The following is a 20,922-nucleotide window of genomic DNA, read 5'->3' as shown; positions in this document are numbered from 1 at the left end:
TGAGAGATAACAAAGAAAAACATTGAAACTTTACAACAGGACCATCAGTTCTAACATTTCAGGTGTAAAACAATTGTCATTGCTGCGGTGTCAGAACCTTCATTATGTGTTAAACTAGTATTACAAATTTATTGGGGAGAGGAGGTAGTGACAAAGAGAAACAAAGTTTAAAACAAATTATATAAAGGCATTTTTGCACATAAAATCACCCTCTGCTTGGGCCAGAGGTCACATGTCAAGACACTTTACGTTTTACCTGGAGATGGCTCCTGAGACAACATATTGGCGTATGAATATCCAATTTAAGTTACTTGATCAATACTGGCAATCTGAAACAAGCACCGAGAATGCTGTGAAGAGAATTACTGGATTTGAAACATTAACTCTGCTTTCTTCTCACTGGAGTTGCCAGACCTGCTGAGTTTCTCCAGGATTCTCTCTTTGATTCAGGTTACATTATTTGGCTTTTCAGTGGAGCATGTGGTGAGTGCAGGGGTAGGTGAATAGCAAAAGGCCATTGTGAGCTGGCAGTGGGCTACAATAATGAACTCCTGTCTACACCTGACATAAATATTAAAAAAAAACCTTACCCTTCTGCTGGAGCTCCTTACAGTCCCTTAAAGGGACTGCATGGCTGGTTAGATTACAAATCAAACGGCTAACCTTGAGCAAACTGCTGCTTGGTGCATCCTTTGCTTTGTGCTGGTGAGTCTGCAGTTGGGATCTTCAAATGTGCACCGGGGCTCTGACTTTGTGTTTGACCAGATGTTACGAAATAAGCCCTTTGCAGTTTCATAAAGACATTATCACTTTATTTTCTGTACTTTGGACTAAAATGGAAAAAGGACTGTTTTGAAACTGAGGATGTGGAAGAAATTGTTGCATGTTTTTTAAAAAAAAGGCACTAAGTTACTGAAACTCATTTTATGCAGTGTTGATACTGCTACTTTGTTCAAGCAGCAGGGGAAGATGTTTGTAGATGCATGGCAAACGGGGGATATGTGCAAAGTGAAATTTGGCCAGTAACAAGTAACTAATGGGTTTGTGCAATTGCGACCATTCGATGAAGCCAGAGGTCGTCAGCCTGGCACCAGCTCTACGATCACTTCCTGCGCTGCTGAACAGGTTGTGGGTGTGAACAATACCGGGAGTAGTCTTTGAACTGCTGGTAGGGCAGATTATGTGTCTCTTACTCTGTAGTAAAAATGCCAGAAGGAGGCCTGTCATTTTCTCCAACCAGTTGTTGTAAACAGCTATCTTTAACCAGTAAATAAGAGACTTTGTAGTTAGTGTTCCAATCACCCTGTGCCTCCTTCAAAGAAGTGAAATAATCCAGAGAAAGCAGACCAAAGACCAGAAAGCCCTGACAAGCAAGAGGAACATTTCAACAAAAGCTGTGGACTAGTACCATTAAACTGTGTTTCCTACTATTTCTCCCCCATAAAGCCAATGATTTCTTCTGTTTGTCCTTGGCTGTATGTATGTATGTGTGGGGGTTTTAAACAGGGGTTAGAGTTTTACTAGTGGAGATGTATGATGATAGTTGATTGCTGTTTACTTGTGATTAGAAATGACTTATTTGTCATAAATAGTAGTTCTTGTTAAGAACAGGAGCCTGGTAAGTGTTTTCTTTTAAATTGATTCCAACGGATCAGTAAACTAGGGACTTTGTGTGCTTTCATTAAATCTTTAGTAGTGACTCCAGGAGGCATGGGGCTTGAGGATGAATGCTCTTTCCTGAGTGGTGTAACAGTATGGTGATGTTACAGTCAAGACTCCGGAAACAATTTGGGATTTAGGAAATGTGTACCACATGGCTGAACTTGTACCTGTGAAAATCTTTAACACCACGATCAGATGTTTTGATTAAAAAGATACTTTAATGATTCCACTTCCAATCTTACTGGTTTACTTATGGGTTCCTACACTGGCCATATCCTTGGTTAGGAGCCTATAATGGTTTGGCTTTCAGACAAATCCATAGCAACATCAAATGAAGACTCTCTGTTGATCTGCCAAGGGATGACAGTTAAACACTAACTTTCTCAAATGGTCAAAGCTTGCCAGCTTGCTTCACTTATGGGACAATAAAGGCTCTGTGCCAGTTCGGGCAGGGTTCCAAAGCCAAGATTTCAAGTTGAAAGTGTTCATATTAACACATTGTAGCCACCACACATTCTCCTTCAATCTTGGATGGCGCCATTTTGTCTTATGCCAAATTGACTGTTACATTTAGATCTGAGCTGTTACAGCATCCAGTTTCAATTAATTGTTTGCTTTGAGGTTAGTTGCAGAAAATATTCCTTTCCAAAACTTGATTATCTCCTGTTTGTAATTACTTGCTGCTTTAGTTACAACTCTGTTACACATTCAGAATTTACTAATTAGTTCATAAATAGCTTTGGGATGGACTTATGTTCAAAATCCAGCGGTTAGAGATTTCAGGTACAAATCATAAAATACTGGCACACACAATCTCTCAACAAAAACAAATTAAGAACATCAAAATTTAAGAAAATTTTCCTTGCCAGTAGAGTGCAAAATTTGACTTGAGCCTCTGTTTGGCTAAAAGCCTGAATTTTAAACCTGGCATCACTTGCTCTCGTTGAAGTGCCATTTAACTGTCTTTAGCTCTTTAACAGTTAAATGTCATTTTTTGGGGGTTTTTGATGCTGCATTTGTGGTCCTGTATTGGGCAGAATAACTGTTTTACTATTGCATAATTTACACTGGCATTAACCCTATTGCAGTCAGAACTGTTCTGCTTCTCTTTAACCCTGTTTAGAATCGTCTTAGGACTGTTGGCAATTAAGTGCTGGCTTGTATTAATGAATAAAATCAAAGTTTTTCTCCCATGCTTTAAGACGAAAACATGGCATTGTTAAGTGGGGCCTTTGTTGCAGATTCGGCTCCGAAAGTCACAAAAAAGACATTCAACTGAATCCTGTGACAAAGTGGCCCCCTTAAAATCGCAGATTGTCTTCTTTTTCTGTCTGGGATGACAATCTGGAGACAGAAGCAATTAAAGAAAATCCGGGTTAACCAATTAACAATTTAACAATTGTAATCTTTTTTCTATTAGCTACGTGAACATGCATGACACGAAAGACTACTCTCTTCATGAAAAAGTTTATTTGGCAATATTTTCTGAAGGAGGAAAAGAAATTACTTTCAATCATCCTTACTGAATTAATTTTAAATTAACATAGAAGATGGACAGACTGGGCTGTTTTTCACTGAAGTTTAGCTGAGTGAGGGGATGACACTGACTGAAATAAAATCGATCCTAAACGACCTCAATAAGATGGATCACAGAATCCCTACAGTATGGAAGCAGTCCATTTGGCCCATTGAGCCTACATCAACCCTCCAAATAGCATCCCACCCAGGCCCAGCCCCCTACCTTGTAACCCTGTATCTCCCAATGTGGAATTTGAAACATTAACAGATCAGCCATGATCTTATTGAATGGCCAAGCAGACTCAAGGGGCTGAATAGCCTACGTCTGCTTCTGTTTTGTATGAATGTTCCAAGAAGTCAAAGTTTCTAAGTCAGGAGAACATATCACCGGGGCCAGTTGACCAGGGGAATCCAGGAATTTGAGAGTCACTGCTTTCCATGCCTCATGTAAGAAGTGTCCCAAATCCCAGTGTGTGACATGGTGGAGAAAACGGCTGATAAGTCTTCGGTATGTCTCCAGACTTTTACATTAAACTTTGTTGGAATGTTTGGGAATGTTACTCAGGAACTCGCTTGATCTGCCCAGCAGACATAGGCTTGTTAAAATTTGCCATAAATTCGTACAGAGCCTTGGAAAGGGCCCAAGATGGAAAGAAACAAAAAGTTGCCAATCTATATTGGGATTTGTTAACCTTTGGAAATAGCGTTCATTTTCTTCTATAGGGACGTTGCAAAAAAAATGTCACAGATGCACTTGTGAAAATTGCTTCAGATGGAAAGAGAAGTGTTTTGAAAATTAATACGTAATTGTTTAGAAGACATGCAATATTATTATTGAAGAAAAACCAAACACAAAATGCAATGTTACTGTTGTGCAGGGGCTCACACTTGCTTTATTTTGCAGGATTACCTGGTCCTTCTACCAAGTGCTTACTATGAAGCACCAATCCTCCAGCTCAAAGTGACTGAACCCTGCACCTATACAATAACTCCTCAGGACACCACTCAAAAGTTAGTACGTCACGAAAACTGATGGGTTTTTTGTTGAACGACTTGTAATTACTCTCCTGCTGATGTGAAACTTTTTGGCACTTTCTGTGACCTGGTTCCTCTGTCCCTGTTTTGTGCACAGCAAGATCCAATTATCTAGCTTCAATCCTGAGTGTCGAACAATAATTGGTATAAAAATATTGGGAATTAAATATATTTACAATGGATTTCATAATACACCTTTACTTCTTCATTTAAAGTTTAGAAATTACTTTCTGAAATTAGTAGATGTATCTTTGTCTTTTGTATGATGTTCTTTAACCTGCTTTTTAACACTGGCACTAACCCGTTTATTTCAAACTGTTACCATCTCTCTATGAATTATTGTCCGTTATTATTGCTAGGCTAAAGTGTATCATTTTTTCTGGAGTTCATAGTAACATGTATTGGTTTTGCCTACATCCTTTCATTTTTTGAAAGTAAGGTAGAAAAGCTAGTCATAGTAGGTTGGCAAAATAAGACTGCCACTCTCCTGGGCTGGGCTTGGAGTGGAATTGTCACAAGTTTGGGCTGGGTAAGCTGTAAAATTGATGAACTTGGGTCTTTCTGGCAGTGCATAAGAGATGTAGTATAGGATTCTGCAGAGATACCTCTGAATTCCGTGATGTAGGTATAGAGGTATATAGGTAGGTATAGAGAGGAGAGGAGTAACAAAAGGTTTAGCTGCTGTGGTTACTGTCCAGGTGAGAATAATTTTCAGAGCAATTATGTACTTAGAAAGTAAAATTGTGCTGCTGATTCAGCTGACCAAATCTCTCAAGTGGCAGGCTTTGTAGGCAATTACTGAATCATGCCCATTTCACCTCTAAAATGATCTTGCAACTTCTGCAACCAAGCATTCAACATCCAATGCATTGGCTGTATGGACTGGATATCATTAGTTTAATGCTTAAACAGATAGGAAAGACTGAGATATATACTTTTTCTTGAAGGGAATGATCCTTTTAACTCAAGTTTGTTGACATTTATTGGAAAAGATATGCTGCGAATTAGATTTCCCTCCTTGCAAGATTGACACAATGTTGTGGATCAGGTACTTTGCGATCAGTAAGGGTTGGAACTCTGGGTACTTGTCTCCCGGAAATAGAATTCAGATTTCCTGGAATTGAACCCTCCAGAATGGTTCTGCAGCACCTTCACGGTTGTCAAACCAGCTGCCTGTGTTTAGCAGCAGAACCATTCTGGAGGCATAGGATGAACAACATGATGATCTCAATAGTGAATAAAAGTCACATTCTCCAAAAACGTCCAGGTATAGTGTCTTACTTCTACGTTGAGCACAAAGCACTCCCCTTCACTGCCCTTACACTTTGAGAAAAGTTATGTTTACTTCATGGCATTTTGAAACAATTGTTTTGGCTTAGATTTTCTAAGCAGCAGGAAGTGAACGATGCATTTCCAGCATTAATACAGTCCACGGCCATTACTTCAGGCTTATACAGGCAAAAAGTGCATAGATTGCAGGATCCTCCCAAGTTAATACTCGCAACTGCCTCACATTAGGAAGATCCAATCCCTTGAAGTTGCATTTCTGACATTGCCAATATTTTTGCCTTCCTTATTGATGGGATGTGGGCACCCACGCAAAGGCCAACATTTATTGCTCAACCTTAATTGCTTTTCGGGAGATAGTGAACTGCCTTCTTGCAAATGATGGCTTGTTAGGCAATTTCAGAGAGCAGTTGAGAATCAACTGCATCTTATTGCTGTGGGCCTGGAGTTACATAAATGGCAGACTGAGTAAGGATGGCATATTTCTGTTTCTTACTGTGATTAGTGAACCTGTTGGGTTTTTACAACAATCTGGTAATCCTATGGCCATCGTTACTTTTTGAGCTTTTTGTTTCAAATTTAATTAATTGAAGTTTAATTCTCAAGCTGCTGCAGTGGGATTTGAGCTCATGCCTCTGGATTCGTGGTCTAGACTTTGGGATTATTAATCCAGTAAGATATACACTGTGCTATCATAGCCACTTCAATCTTCTTCACGAGCCATTGCAAAGCTTCACCCTGTACATTCAGATACAACTTAAGTTTGAGATTTCTTCTGCCAAAGGATTTACATTGAAAAAGGAATATTTGCTCTACTGTGTACTCAAACATTTAATCCTGTTACTTTGTGTATTGGCACAAAATGGAAAATACTCTTTAGGGAAATTGAAGTGTCAAATGTGATATTTACTTTGCTTTTGAAGAATGGCTTAATTGTGGATTTTACCTGATGGGATTTGTCTATTTTTCCCCAGTTGTTTGATGTACAGGCACCTACCCCTGGATGGCTTCCCCTCAATCATGGCTACCGAAGGCATGTGTGCCCTTGACAACTATCTCCATAGCCAGTGTCATGTGGTGCAGCCCACTCCAAGGCATCCATCAATGGTTCTTCTCAATGCTGAGCAGGTTTGTAGAACACTGAAAGGAATAGCATGGGATGCAAGTGAAAACCCACATGCGTATGTCTGAAATGTTTCTCTGCGCAGTTTCAGAGCGATGAAATCAAGTTTAACTAAACCAGTTAACAACTTCTCATAACTCGAGCAGAGAGAAACTGTAGACAAACAGGATATCATTCATCTGCTAATATGACACAGAATAATTTCAATAATATTAACCATCGTGATATTTTAAAGCTCATCCCTTCTACCTGTTTTCCCCTGTGTTGGCCTACTTAGCATTTGTATCACTTGCACGGATGGACAAATTTAACAAGTGACTCTTTCATTGGCAGAACAGTGGTGGGAGACTCCTCTCCCCCATTGTGTGCCTCTGACTAACACTTTGCAGTCTCTGTGCTAAAGGATTATGTCACTGTGATACTTTCCCATGCCATCATGTCATTTAGCTGTGGTTTTATCAGCTGGCTTTTTATACCAGTACCATTGTTTCCAGAACCTAGAAGCTGTTCATGTCACCCTTGAATACACTTAGGTTTTCAAAAATCAATTGTTCATTTTGTTCCTCTCATTCTTTTGCCTATCACCTTCACACTGTGTCTTTCTTGATTATGAACCTTTCTGCCTGTGGAGTACGGTGTTTTTTCCTATTTCCCGACTTCTCCTTTTAAATGCATCCTTATTCAATTTCCTGCAATTAATCTGAAAGTAAAACCCTTTAGATCTGCAACAGACATCATCATCTACTGTCTTTATTTTGTAAGGTTAATGTCCAGATGGTGATGAGAGTTCCACATTCAGGAACCTATGTGGTGCTGATTGAATACGCAACTGAGACAGATCCAGGCCAAAGCATCAGTGTCCATGTGAATGCTCTAGGAGGCCAAGAGCAGCCAGACACCATCAGGCTGAATTATTGCAAATACAGGTAAAGTGGTCGGAATATTTGAGACCTGACAAAAACAGTTCCATTTGTTCCATAATTGCAAAATACCACGGATGCTGGAGATTTGAAATAAAAACAGAAATTGATGGAAAACTTCAAACCTGTGGAAAAATATGCAGCTAACATTTCACATTCCTGCTGTCTTCCTCGAACTGAAAAGAGGTTGAAAGGTGGATTTTAAGCTGGTGATAAATTGAGGAAGGCCGTGGAGCACAAGGATAGGTGAGGAATGGGTTAGAGGTTGGGGGAAGGTTAAATGCAAGATGTTGTGGGGCAGAAAGGATTTGAGAATAAGGAAGCAGGTGAGGTGGAAAGTGAGGACAAAGGTTAAGCATTCTGTGAAGAAATGAATGGGTAGGACAGAAGTTCAGAAAATTGTTATCCCTGCCAACCCCATTGGGCGGGGTTTCGTTAGTTGAGGAAAAAGGAAGACCTGTCTGAATTGTGGAAGATAGCTACATCAGAATAGAGATTGAGAAATTAGAGGATCAAGTGGAGTCCTTATAGGGAGCAGGATATGCAGAAGTATAGTCAAAGTAGCTGTGGGAGTCAGTGCAATTGGAAAGAATGTTAGTACGGAATCATCCACCAGAAATGAGAACAGGGAAATAAAGGTTAAAGGAAGTGTCAGAAATTAGCTATGTAAAGGTGAGAGGAGGGTGGAAATTACAATTGAAATTGAAATGTACCCTAATGGGCATACCCAGTGCTCCTGTGGATACCCACAGCTACACTTCCTGTCAAGGAAGTGAGACAAGTTAAAGAAGAAATTATTCAATGAGAGCTAGCTCAGGAGGGTGGTGGTTGACGGGAACTGTTCTGGCCCCCAACAAAGGAAGATACAGATAGCCCTTAGACCATCCTCATGGAAGAAGAGGTGTAGAGGGGTTAGACGTTCATAGTGAGGTGGTGGTCAGGGAACCGGAAATTGATAAACATAAAACTGCAGAAGAAATAAAGGTGGAAAGCTACTGGACATTAGGGGTGGGATGGGGCAGAAGATGGTCAAGAAAGGAAGAAATGTTTTCAGTGGGACAGAAACTGGCTGAAACAACATATATGCCAGGGAGCAGTGGATAGGAAGCCGGTGGGAGAGTATTGTAGATGGACGAAAGAGCCCATTGAGTTGGGGTGGGGTTGGTGTACATGGGGGTTGGAGAGGACTTCTAAGGCAATGGAAGAAGATTTTGATGTCTTGCTGAGCCCAAAGTTAATTGAAGTGGGAGTTTAAAGGAATACCACTGGGTCCTTTGCTAAGCACAGATCATTCAGCCTGGGAGAGTGAAAGGTCAGAGGTTATAGTGAATATACTGTGGAGAGGTGCAAATGGAAGATGAACTGGGGTCAGAGAGAAGGGAAGCAGAAGAAGGATCCCAGAGGGACATTGGTAGCTATAAGTTGTTGGAGCTGAGGACCCTTAATACTTGAAAAGCCTTCTCAGGAAAATCACACAGAATGTAACTTATGGAAACTACAGAAAATATCTTAAGAACATGCTTACACCTTGTGATTTTCAAGGTGTGGTTTCATCTAAATTTTAGTCAGAAACGTGAGTGTAATTGGCTTTGAGTAAATATTGACTTTTACGATATCGAAAACAAATGGCTATGCTGTGAAACAAATGCCAAAGAATGCGGGAAAGAGAAATGAGAAAATTGTCACACACCATTGCAACCGACTTTAAGAAGCTCAATGCTAGAAATAGTTAACTTATACCTTAGAGTGACACGGTGGCTCAGTGGGTAGCACTGCTGCCTCACAGCTCCAGGGACCCAGGTTCACTTCCATCCTCGGGTGACTGTCTGTGTGGAGTTTGCACATTCTCCCTGTGTCTGTGTGAGTTTCCTCTGGGTGCTCCAGTTTCCTCCCACAGTCCAAAGATGTGCAGATTGGGTGGATTAGCCATTGGAAATGCAGGGTTATGAGGATAGGATGGGTCTGGGGAGGCTGTTCTTTGGAGGGTTAGTGTGGACTTGATGGGCCTAATGGTCTCCTGCACACTGTAGGTGATTCTATGATTACTTCACCCTCAGCATCCAATCCACAGCTCTCTTGTCAATTAGGTGGAGGCTGATTTTCGTGGATACAAAACAGGCTGGGTGATAGGAAATAGTGTTGTGGTCATTGGATATTTTCGGGCTGGAGGGAATTTTATAGGGTTGATCTGAACCTTGGTGTGCAGGGAGTAATTTCAAAGTTTGCAGGTGATGCAAGAAGCATTGTACACTCTGAAGATGAAAACAACACAAACCAAAGCAACATAAACAAGTTGAAAAGTTGATGGAGCGGGCATTTAGGTGGCAGATGAATTCGATGCGAAGAACTGTAAGGTTGATGCATTCTTCAAATGTGATGCAGAAATTGGAGAGGCGATGTAAAATAGGGGTACAGTAATTGGGTTGAAGGCAGAAACAGAGTGACCTTGGTGCATATATGAGCAGATCAATGCAGATAGCAGGACAGATGGACAGGGCAGTCATTAAAGTCCACTGTATCGTTGGCTTTATTGATAGGGGCATGGAGTACAAGAACAAGGAGTTTATGCTAAACGAATACAAGAGACTAGTTACTGCTCATTTGGAATATTGTGTCCAGTCTGGGCACCAACCATCGAAAGGATGTGAACACATTGGAGAGAGAGCACAGGGAATTTATAAAATGGTTCCGGGGATGAGAAACTTTGATTATAAGGATAGTTTTGAAGGGGTAAAAGTATGATGGCAAAAGGGCATAGATTTAAAGTAATTTGCAAACATAGTAAATGCGATGTGAGAAAAAGACATTTTCACACGAGTGGTTCGGGTCTAGAGTCCACCGCCTGGAAATGTGGTAGCGGCAGGGTCAACTGAGTCATTCAAGAGGACATTGGAGGTTTATTTGAAAAGATCTAATGTTCAAAGAGATGAGAAAAAGGCAGGCGAGTGGCAGTATGTTATAATACTCCTTGGAGAGCCAGTGCAAACACAATGGGCCAAATGGCTTCCTTCCGTGCCACAACAAATCTTCAATTCTGGGATTCACAAAGAGAAAAAGAAACCAAAACTTCTTGGAACTTGAGAGAGGCAGGATGGTCCCACATCAGGACAAGTTGTTGGACTTGCGCCGAAAGACCTAATTCCTCAGGTCAGAGGAATATCCGTGCTGAGTTATAAACAAAAATAGGATCATTTCATCCCTTGCTATTTAAACTGTCTGCACATCAAAAGTGGTCAGCACTGAATCCCTGTTAGATTCAATATTTCCCAAATCAGACCGTTCAGAAATGTTATTATGCACCACCTGAAGCAGGTGAACCTTGAATCCAGACTTCCTGGCTCAGAGGTAGGGGCACTACCACTGCTCCACTAGAATGTCTAGACTAAATGTTTTATAAAAGTTTATAACTTCATTATTTGCACACTGTTAAGTCTGTGTTTTGAATTGGTTGATAGATAGATCAGATGTTTGATGCTGGCTACTAACTACCCTCTGAAAATATTTCCCAAATGCTGAACTTTCTCCTTGAGAGGTCTGCATCATGTTCTGATGCTGTTGCTGTCTGCGGTTTATAATTGCAGACTAATCTGCATTCCTATGCAGATGTTTAGGCTGGGACTTTGACTGATGGGCAGTTTTGATTGAGCAAGTTTTGGTGTCACCTCAATACTCATGCGGTGCAGCTAAACAAAAGATCCCATTTTAACACGTGAGCCTCATTCCAGCTGAAGCTGATGGAAAGTGGTGCTCAGTCTCAATGAATGACAGCCAGGCCATCCCATGTAAGGAAATTAGGATTTTTAAACTGAACTTTTCTGCCTCCCTTCTGGCTGCCATCCTTGTTGTACATTATGATCTGCCTGGACTTGCATGCAAAACAAAACTTTTCACTGTACTTGGATATATGTGACAATATTAAATCAAATCAAATCAAATTGTTAGATTCACTTGGCAGAAAACACACTGTCATTTCTCACTCAGGCATTTAAACCGAAAATCGTCTTTCATGTTTGGGGTCTAATGTGCACATACTTTAAAATGCGTCACACTTTGGCCACATCCTCACTACCTGCTCTATAGGGAGTCATAACAAATCAATTTCCAGTGGTTGTAGGGTGGGTGGGTGAGCTGGGTACTTTTCTTGGCCAGCTAGCTTGTTTCAACTAAGCAGTTGGGATTAAATCATCCTTGTGTCTTTTAATAGAAAACCCTATCATCAAACTGGATGACATGAGTAACATTACTTTCACAATTAACTATATGGCTAATTTCACTGGTAGTACTGATCCCAATGCATTAATCCTCCATTTAATGCAGCAGACATTAGATATTCTTTTCAGACTTTTGGATCAAATTTTCTTCCATTGTCTACAAAGCGTGGGAAAAATCCAACTCTTGTGTCTTAAAGCCATGAGTTAGGGTAATCCTTTCCGAGCAATCCTAATTGGGAGGCTGGAAGCTAAAGGGTAAGAAGCTGTGACACAGATTTACAAAGAGCGACCTGGTAATCTGCAGAGTTTTGATTTTCAGTTCTCGGGCTGAACAAATCTGTCATGAGTTTGGATGGAACGTAAAAGGAATTTGAACCACTCATTTCTAAAGTCAACATTAACATACTTGTGTCCATACTGAAAATTACAGATAACAGTTGGCAGTTAGCCAGATGTGCAGAGATGTGTTCACATGCGTGGGAAAGCATAAGTAACAGTCATGCAGAAGTAATCCACATCAATTATTGTGCTTTGAAAATAATGGATAAGCACAACTTTGCAATCACAATCTGTATTGTGGATATTAGTTGGGGCAAATGATGAAATGTGAGGCATCATTTAGCTTTTGGATTTGGCCTTGATGCTCCTCATTTAATTAAGAAGGTTGGGAAAACTTCCAAAACTGGAGAGCCACTGGCAGGTTCTCCAGCACAACAGGAGCTACAGCCTGCTTTTGCAGGTAAAGGGAGAAGCAAGGAGAGAAAAAGACTCTTCAGATGCCCTACCGCACTTCAGTTTCCTGGCCCTAACCTTTTCCTCGTTCCCCCATGGAAGAGTCCAATCTCTCAGCATCACCATCTTCCACCAAGCCGGCCTAACAGCTCACTGCTTCTTCCTTGGTAGGAAGCTAAACCAGTCCCCAACCTCAGCCTGGCTGTGATTGTTTTCACCTTCAACTCTGCTCATTTCGTTCGTGTAAAAATTGATTGTTATTATCCCAAAATATCTTTTTTTTTTGTAGCAGTTTTGGAGCGTTCCTGTCTATAGTCCTATTCACCAGCCCCCATTTCATTTCTCCAGTACATTGATGCCTCTTATTTGTGCCACGTCCTGCTATCACTTGGAACGAGAAAATATCATTGTTTGCAGCCCTCTGTGATTTTTACCTGGTCCATCTCTGACCTTTTGTTCAATTCCTTGTCTGCATTTCTGAAGATAGATTATCACCACATCCACAAATGCCCACATCTACCCTGTATTTGCTCACACCTCAGGGCAGCATGGTGGTTCAGTGATGAGCACTGTTGCCTCACAGCAGCAGGTTCAATTGCACCCTCCAGCAATTGTCTGTGTGGAGTTTGTACATTCTCCCCATGTCTGTGTGGGTTTCCTCCAGGTGCTCCGGTTTCCTCCCATGGTCCAAAGTTAGGTGGATTGGCCAAGCTAAATTGACCCGTAGGGCCTAGGAATGTGTAGTTAAGGTGTGTCAGCCATGGAAAAAATAGGGTGGGGGTATGGGTTTGGGTAGGATGCCCTTCGGAGGGTCAGTGTGGACCCGTTGGGCTGAATGGCCTGTTTCCACACTAGGGATTCGATGATGATGATGATATCCGCTTCCTGTGAAGATTCCATTGTATTCTCCTGGTTTCTCTGTCTCAGTCACATTTGTTCTGACAACATAACCTTTCATTGTAGAGTTTCTATTTTGTCTTCCTTTTTCTCACTGGGAGGCGATGGCCGTGTGATATTTTCACTGGACTATTAATTCACCTCATGTTCTGGGGACCAGGGTTCAAATCCCACCATGGCAGATGATAGAATTTGAATTACAGTTTTAAAAAGCCTGGAATTAAGTGTCTAATGATGACCATGAAACGATTGTCAGGAGAAACCCATCTGGTTCACTAATGTCCTTTAGGGAGGGAAATGTGCCATCCTTACCTGGCCTGGCATTCATGTGACTCCAGAACCACAGCAATGTTGTTGATTTTTGACTGCTCGCAGGGTAATTAGGATGGGCACTAAATGCTGGCCTAGCGAGCAACACCCTCATTCCACGAGTGAATTTAAAAAAAAATACTGAGGATTCCCAGGGTAGACTGAGTCATCCACTGTGTCCAGTCTATTTCATACACTTATGCTCTCGCCGCTTCTCTCTTCCAGAACCATGATACGGTTGCCGTTATCCTGACTTCACACCTCACCAGCCTCCATATTCGATTGATCATCCTCTCCCATTTTCACCAGCTCCAGCATGAAGCCAGCACTAAATGTCTTTCCGTGCTCAATGCTTTCAGTATTCCAAACGGATTGTTCCCTCTGTGCTGCTCTGGTTCACCCCTCGTTCTCCTCAACAGCCGCTGTCTTCTGTTTGCCAGCTTTCCATGCAAACATATGAGATACAACACCTTCTCTGCTCTTTTCCCTCCTCCCTTCATACCATTCAGGACTCCAAACACATCTTCCAAGTCAAAAAAGTAAGCAAAGAACTGTGGATGCTGGAAATCAGAACCAAAACTAGAAATTGCTGGAGATTTAATTTTATAGTAGGGCCAAGAAAAGAAATTGCTGGCAAAACTCAGCAGATCTGGCAGCATCTGTGGAGAGAAAGCAGAAGGGTTATGAAAGGTCACTGGAGCCAAAATATTAATTCTGCTTTCTCTCCACAGATGCTGCCAGATCTGCTGAGTTTTGCTAGCAATTTCTTTTCTTGGCCCTACTATAAAATTAAATCTTCTACAGTTGCAGAGTTTAACACTGACTAAAGGAAGCTTATCAGTCCATCATATCTCTGCTGGATCCCTGAAAAAGGTTGAATCCCACCTACCCTTTTACCCCCGTAGCCTTTTAAGGGTTTCCTGTGTCTATTCAGTTGCCCTTATGAAGCTACGAAGAATTCTGCTGCTAAGACTGTTTTTAGTAGTGCGACGCTCTGGGATGGGGAGAAATTGGTCCCTGTAGACAGAACCATAAATAGTGCGTCAGTCTATCAACAGAAGAAGAGCAGTCATTGTTTCCACTGGCCAAACCAATGTTTTCATTAGAAATTGCCCAGTCCTGCACCGCATTTGGAAATTGCGATTAATTTTAGAATATCTGCTGTGCCACTGGTAGTTTATTAAAGCCATGTGAGGATTTTTACTGATTGATGAGGCACTGCACCAAGCCATCTACACATGAGATAGAAAAAGAAAATCCTTCGAGACTGGAATCTGAAATTAAGCATACAAAAATGCTGAAAAAAGTGCTTCAATGGAATGAGGAAGTTACTTCAGCAAAATTAGCTAACTCTCCAGGAATATCAACCCTAATGTTCTTTCATTACACAACTGTTTCTCGAAGACATTCTAGTCTCAATCAATTTATGTGGTGATATATTTGAATTGCTTTCTAAGAACAGCTCTTGGTTTGTCTACCCTAACCTTGTCCTTCACACCTTCAACCTAGGCCCTCTTACCCAAGAACACTGGTGCACTGAATAAATGTTTATTTTCTTGTTTAAGTAACTGGTTCATATACTTTGGTCAGATCTCTGGTGAGACTGAAAAGCCCTGTTTTTTTTCTAATTGCTCCTTTTAGTTCATTATTAAGGATTAGTCTTGTAGCTCTCCCTGGCACCTTTTTGAGGATTTCTTGCACCATAGCAACATGAGCTATGTGTAGTAATCCAGATAGTTTGGCCAGGGAATTGAATAAGAAAAAGAAACGTCGATTAACATTTTGGGTAGAGATCTTTCATCAGTTCTGTCAATGTCTCTCAGAGCAGCAAGAAAGAAAACTTTAACGCTAATGTGAACTGAGAAAGACATCAAGGAGATTAACTGCCAGTGTAATAGTTTGTAAGGACTTAAATCTTGAGGTCCGTATTAAAGATACTTCACATGAAACTAGGTGTTGCTTTGAGATATAATGTGAACCCCAGAAATGTCGTTTGTTTTAATGGAACGTGTCTTCAATGGGAGGTATAAAGCAGAACCCAAATACTGTTCCACAGAGGAAGTGGGATCCCATTTAACTCTTTGAATCTTCCTGACGCTGCACTGCAGAAGCCTAGATATGTGACATACTTTTAGCCAGGTGGTGGCGTATCATTTGGGGAGATAGACTCATGTCATGGGAGAAAAATGCTCTTAAATACAAATGTTCTAATTTGGTGCAATGCAACACCACCATAATTTCTCATGTTTGGCACATATTGTATAATATTCCTGGTGAAAACTGCAATTTTGCTTGAAAGATCCCAAGAAGCTGCGAAAAGTGTGTTGATAATAAATCAGTGAACGATATGTGTCTTTGGACAACCATCAAGGATTTTCAAACTGCACGGAGTTGATGCAACATGTTGGTAGACTGTTGGGGCTAGGAAATAAATGCTGGCTGAACCAGTGACACTCACATTCCATGAGTAAGAAAAGATTTGGAGTTCTCAAGCACAGAATCACTGAGAACTGGGAGCTGCGTCTATGTTTGTTATTTCCTCATTGTCTATAGTCTCAATCCCTTACAAGAGCTTCTCACCGTAGCCTGAACCTGGATATTTCAGGTTATGTCATGCCATGGCCTTCCCTACCTCTCCCCTACTGCATGGCAAATTAAATAGGCAAAGAATTGGAAGTGTTTCTGTGAGATTTTAACATTCCATTATGAGTGATGATGAACTGAGCTAATGGAGCACTACATTATAAGCAGTAAAGACTTTGGGTTATACTCCAAGCTTGTGGAACAAATACTGCTTGAATGAATTTTTGGTTTGCTGTCCACCACCTGTAATTTAAAGCTTATTTTTAATTCCAGTTTTCTGTGTCATGGGGTTGCAATCGACTCTTTGAACCGTGTCGCTGTGTATGAATTACCAACCAACGTTGAACTGCAGATCATTGCTGACTCAGCCAACATCCTTCTGGTAGGAGATTGTGTAATAAGATCAAACCTAATAATTTTCTCTCTGCTTATGCCTGTCCAGTTAGTTTTCACAGAACGCAATCGGAGAACAAATATGTTAAAAGTTAGCACTAGAGGCTACCTCCATGATTTGGAAAGGAGTTAATTGCAATTGATATTTAGTAATTTTGTGCACATTTGGACGGTTACAGTGACCTGAAAATCCTAACATGAGGGAGTTTTACAATAAGGAGAATGTTTCACTGTATTCCCTTGCAAACTCTGTCCCTGCCAACAACGAAGCCGTTGATTCCTACTAGCCAAGAAGGTCAGGATCTGGTTCAACTTTGAGGACCAGCACGGTGGCTCAGTGGTTAGCACTGCTGCCCTACTTCACCAGGGGACCTGGGTTCAATTCCACCCTCGGACAGCTGTCTGTGTGAAGTTTACACATTCTCCCCGTGTCTCTGTGGCTTTCCTCTGGGTGCTCTGGTTTCCTCCCACAGTCCAAAGATGTTTAGGTTTAGGTGGATTGGCCATGGGAAATGTGGGATTACAGGGATAGGGTGGTGGTTGGGATGCTCTTTTTAGCATCAGTGTGGACTCTGGGCTGAATGGCTGCTTCCGCACTGTAGGGATTCTATGATTCTATGACCTGGACACTTGAATAGGTTATTGTAAACTGTTCAGATTTGCACAAGGCCAGAAGTCACTTCTGTGACATACCAGTTGGCGTTCAATGCCTGTGGAACCAAATCCTTAACACAATTGCTAGATTTTTAGGAGAGAAAGGTAACAATATTGTGGAGCAGTTACTGCTTTTTCTGTGACAGGAGTTGCCGAAACCTAATGGCAGATGCTATGCTAGGGTATAAATCAAAGGCTAGTATTGTATTTAAATCACTAATTACACATTCAATATTGTTACTACTCTATTCCTGTATTTGTATTAATTGTTGCATTTAAAAAAAACATTGCATGTTGCTATACATGCCAGAAAATAAGATATTTTCTCTTTTCTTTTTCATATGAATTCCTTCAAGTTTGTTAAGATTATATGTCAAATTTATTTTGGGTCTCTACTCGTAGACAGTTAATACTGTTCATTCTTGTCAGAGTATACATGCATCATTCTGTGGGACAGGCAATCGAGCTTCTTCAAGCACATTGCTTAACCCCATCACTGGGAAATGTGAGATATGTAAAGATAAATGCACTCTTCTCCTCTTCTTCCCACTACTACGTGAAAGGGATTAGCCAGCCACTGCCTCTGAGCTTCTACAGTAGCAAAGACTGAAAATGGGCATTTGTGACCAATTTGCTGGGCCATCATTGCTGCAGTTTCTAGTCCAACAGCTGATTTTAAATTTTAAAAAAAATGCACTGTGGATGCTGGAAATCTGAAATTTGGAAAACAATGGTGCAGGAGAAACTCAGCAGGTCTGAAAGCATCTGTGGAGAGAGAAACCGAGTTAATGGTTCAAGTCCAAAGATGATTCTTTGGAACTGAAGAAGAGTCATTGGACATGAAATGTTAGCATCTGCGGTAAGAAAGTCATCAGATCGACTAAGTTTCTCCAGCACTTTCTGTCCTGATTTTATCTAATTGTACATAATTTTAAAACGCAACCCAGAACCATTTACCAGTGACATTAGTGTGCAGTAACTATTTTCCTAGCAAATTAAACCAAAACTTTAAAAGCTCCTTTAAAATTTAGTGAAGAACTTGTTTAAGTTTAGAAGCAAGGGGGCTCAATTTAGCAGGAACTCACTACAGTGTTAGAATCAGGTCAGAAATCACATGACACCAGATTACAGTCCGACAGGTTTATTTAAAAACACTAGCTTTCGGAGCCTCGCTCCTCCTTCACGTGTTAGACTGAGGCTCCGAAAGCTTGTGTTTTCAAAAAACCTGTTGGATTGTAATCTGTGACGTGTGATTTCTGACCTTGTCTGCCCCAGTCCAACACTGGCACCTCCACACCATGATAGAATCAACTGAGGAAGCGTGGGCTTCTGGTGCAAATTTTATTTTAAACCAGCACAGAAGGTCACAAAAACTTGATTTGTTGGATATAATTTGTGCTTAAAATTCCTCAACCCTTTGCACTAGCTTGACTGACTTTAAGTCAATCTCCTGCTGAATTAAACTTGTGGTTTAAAAAAAGCAGAAACTCCTGCCCGACCATTCTCCCAGTACCATCTTTTGGTCATTAGATCCCACAGATCAGGCAGTGCCAGTCAAAGAAGCCTCAGAATTCATTGCACTTAGTGTTAAATACAACTCCTGCAGGCCCGTTATTTCCTGGCTTTTTCTCCCTCTTAGCAGTGTACCCCACTCGGAACATCTAATCATACAGTTGTTCGTTAAAAACATTCCATAGTACTGAGCTTTAACACATTACTTTTGTGTTAATAGCTCTCTGTTATAGTACTCTGTGTTTATCTTCTGAAAATTTTATTTAAAATCATATAACAGATGAACAGTATTTCCTGTACACTTGAAGACGTAGGAACTCTCTTTTTGAAAGAAGAGTTATGACCTATCTTCACTGGACACTGGTATCACTGTGTGCTGATATGTGATCACAGATTTTACTGTCATTGCACGCATTAGAAATTAGTGATTCTTAGCAACGACTGATGGCAAATTTAGTGAAAGAATAAGCACTCTGATTTCAAACGTGATTTAATAACGACAGGATCAAGCTGTTACTGATTTCTGTTATTTGTTTGCAGAACAAAGTATATCTCATACCCCATGAACAGTTCACCATGGAATACATACTGCCAGGAGTACATTGCATCAGTACTCATGGAACATTTGCACCAGACAGGTGATTGTACTGCGTGGTATGTTTTTTTTAAACCTTTCTAAGTGCTTCCTCCTGGCGAGCCAACCTCTTAGCAGCTACATCTTGCAGGAAGAGAGAACGTGATATTAGATTTTTAACTCAAACAATTGACAGTGTTAAAATTATTCTTTTATCATCAGTAATTTTGCATGAGCTCAATGTGGTTCTTGCAATTTGAAACATTTCCTGAAAGAGAATGATGTCACATTTGGAAGAAGACAACAGCAGTCACGATTAAGGCCACAAAACATAAGCCATTTGATCCGTCACATCTGCTGTGCCATTCAGAGAGATCATGGTTGATCTGATAATCCTCAACTCTACTTTCACTGCTTTTCCTCATAACCCTTGATTCCCTTCCTGATTGAAAATCTGTCCTTCTCAGCCTCAAATATGCTTAAGGGCCCAGCCTCTATTCCTTCTGCACTAAAGAATTCTACAGATTCACTACCCTCAGAGAAGAAATTCTACCTCATCCCTGTCTGAAATGGGTGACTCCTTTTTCTGAGATTATGTTCACTGGTCTTAGGTTGTTTCCTTTTGTGGAAGAGTCCATCTGCATCTACCCCATCAAATCCCCTGAGAATCTTGTATTTTTATTTAGATTGCCTCTCGTTTTCCTGAACTCCAATGGTACATGATCAACCTATTTGACCTATCCTCATAAGATAGTACCTCGATCGTGAACCTCCTCTGGATTGCCTCCAACACCAGTATACCTTTCCTGAGATAAGGAGTACAAAATGCTCCATGGTGTTTCAACTGTAGTTTGACCAGTGCCCTGTATAGTTTTAGCAAGACATCTCTATTTTCATATTCAATTCCCCTTGAAATAAAGGCCAACATTCCATTTGCTGTCCCTACTACCTGCTGAACCTGGATATTACCTTTTTGTGATTTATGCACGAGGATTCCCAAATTCCTCTGTGGTCTAGCTTTTAGCAGTCTTTCTCCAGTTTAAAAAAAAATTCAGCTTTGATATTCTTTCTGTCAGAGTGCGTAACCTCACATTATATTCCATTTGCCAAATTTTTGCCAACTCACTTTAACCTGTCGATGTCCCTTTTCAAACTCTGTTATCTTCACCACTTGCCTTCCCACTTTTTGTTTGTATCATTCACAAACTTGGCTATACTACATTCATTTTCCTCATCCCAGTTATGAATATATATCGTAAATAACTGAACCCAGCACCAATCCCTGCACCACTCCATTAGTTACAGATTAAGTGGAAATTTATCCATTTGACCTACATGCTTGCTGAAGTGAGAGTTGGCCATAATTTGAAGATCAACATTTAACATTTAATTGTTTTGTATATTTCAATAAATCCTTAACACTACTCAGATTTAAGATTCTTCCTTCTTGCAGACATAGCACAGGCAGAACACAGTCATAGAGATCCACAGCACAGAAACAGACCCTTTAGT

At 40.7% G+C, this 20,922-nt stretch overlaps 1 protein-coding gene across 1 annotated transcript in view; it reads left to right on the top strand.

Moving 5' to 3' along the window:
• The window catches only part of lama5 (laminin, alpha 5), a 203,816-nt gene that overhangs the window by 98,914 nt on the left and 83,980 nt on the right, over positions 1-20,922 (top strand). Inside the window, exons 24-28 of the mRNA XM_048608550.1 lie at positions 4,085-4,191; positions 6,477-6,630; positions 7,388-7,551; positions 16,551-16,659; positions 19,377-19,474. Coding sequence (XP_048464507.1) covers positions 4,085-4,191; positions 6,477-6,630; positions 7,388-7,551; positions 16,551-16,659; positions 19,377-19,474 — 632 coding nt within the window. The remainder of the gene's footprint in view (positions 1-4,084; positions 4,192-6,476; positions 6,631-7,387; positions 7,552-16,550; positions 16,660-19,376; positions 19,475-20,922) is intronic.

This window comes from Rhincodon typus, chromosome 19 (assembly GCF_021869965.1).
Source record: "Rhincodon typus isolate 14 chromosome 19, sRhiTyp1.1, whole genome shotgun sequence".
Classification (NCBI taxonomy): Eukaryota; Metazoa; Chordata; class Chondrichthyes; order Orectolobiformes; family Rhincodontidae; genus Rhincodon; species Rhincodon typus.
Note: the sequence above shows the minus strand (reverse complement) of the source record. Positions and strands in the feature narration are given on the sequence as shown.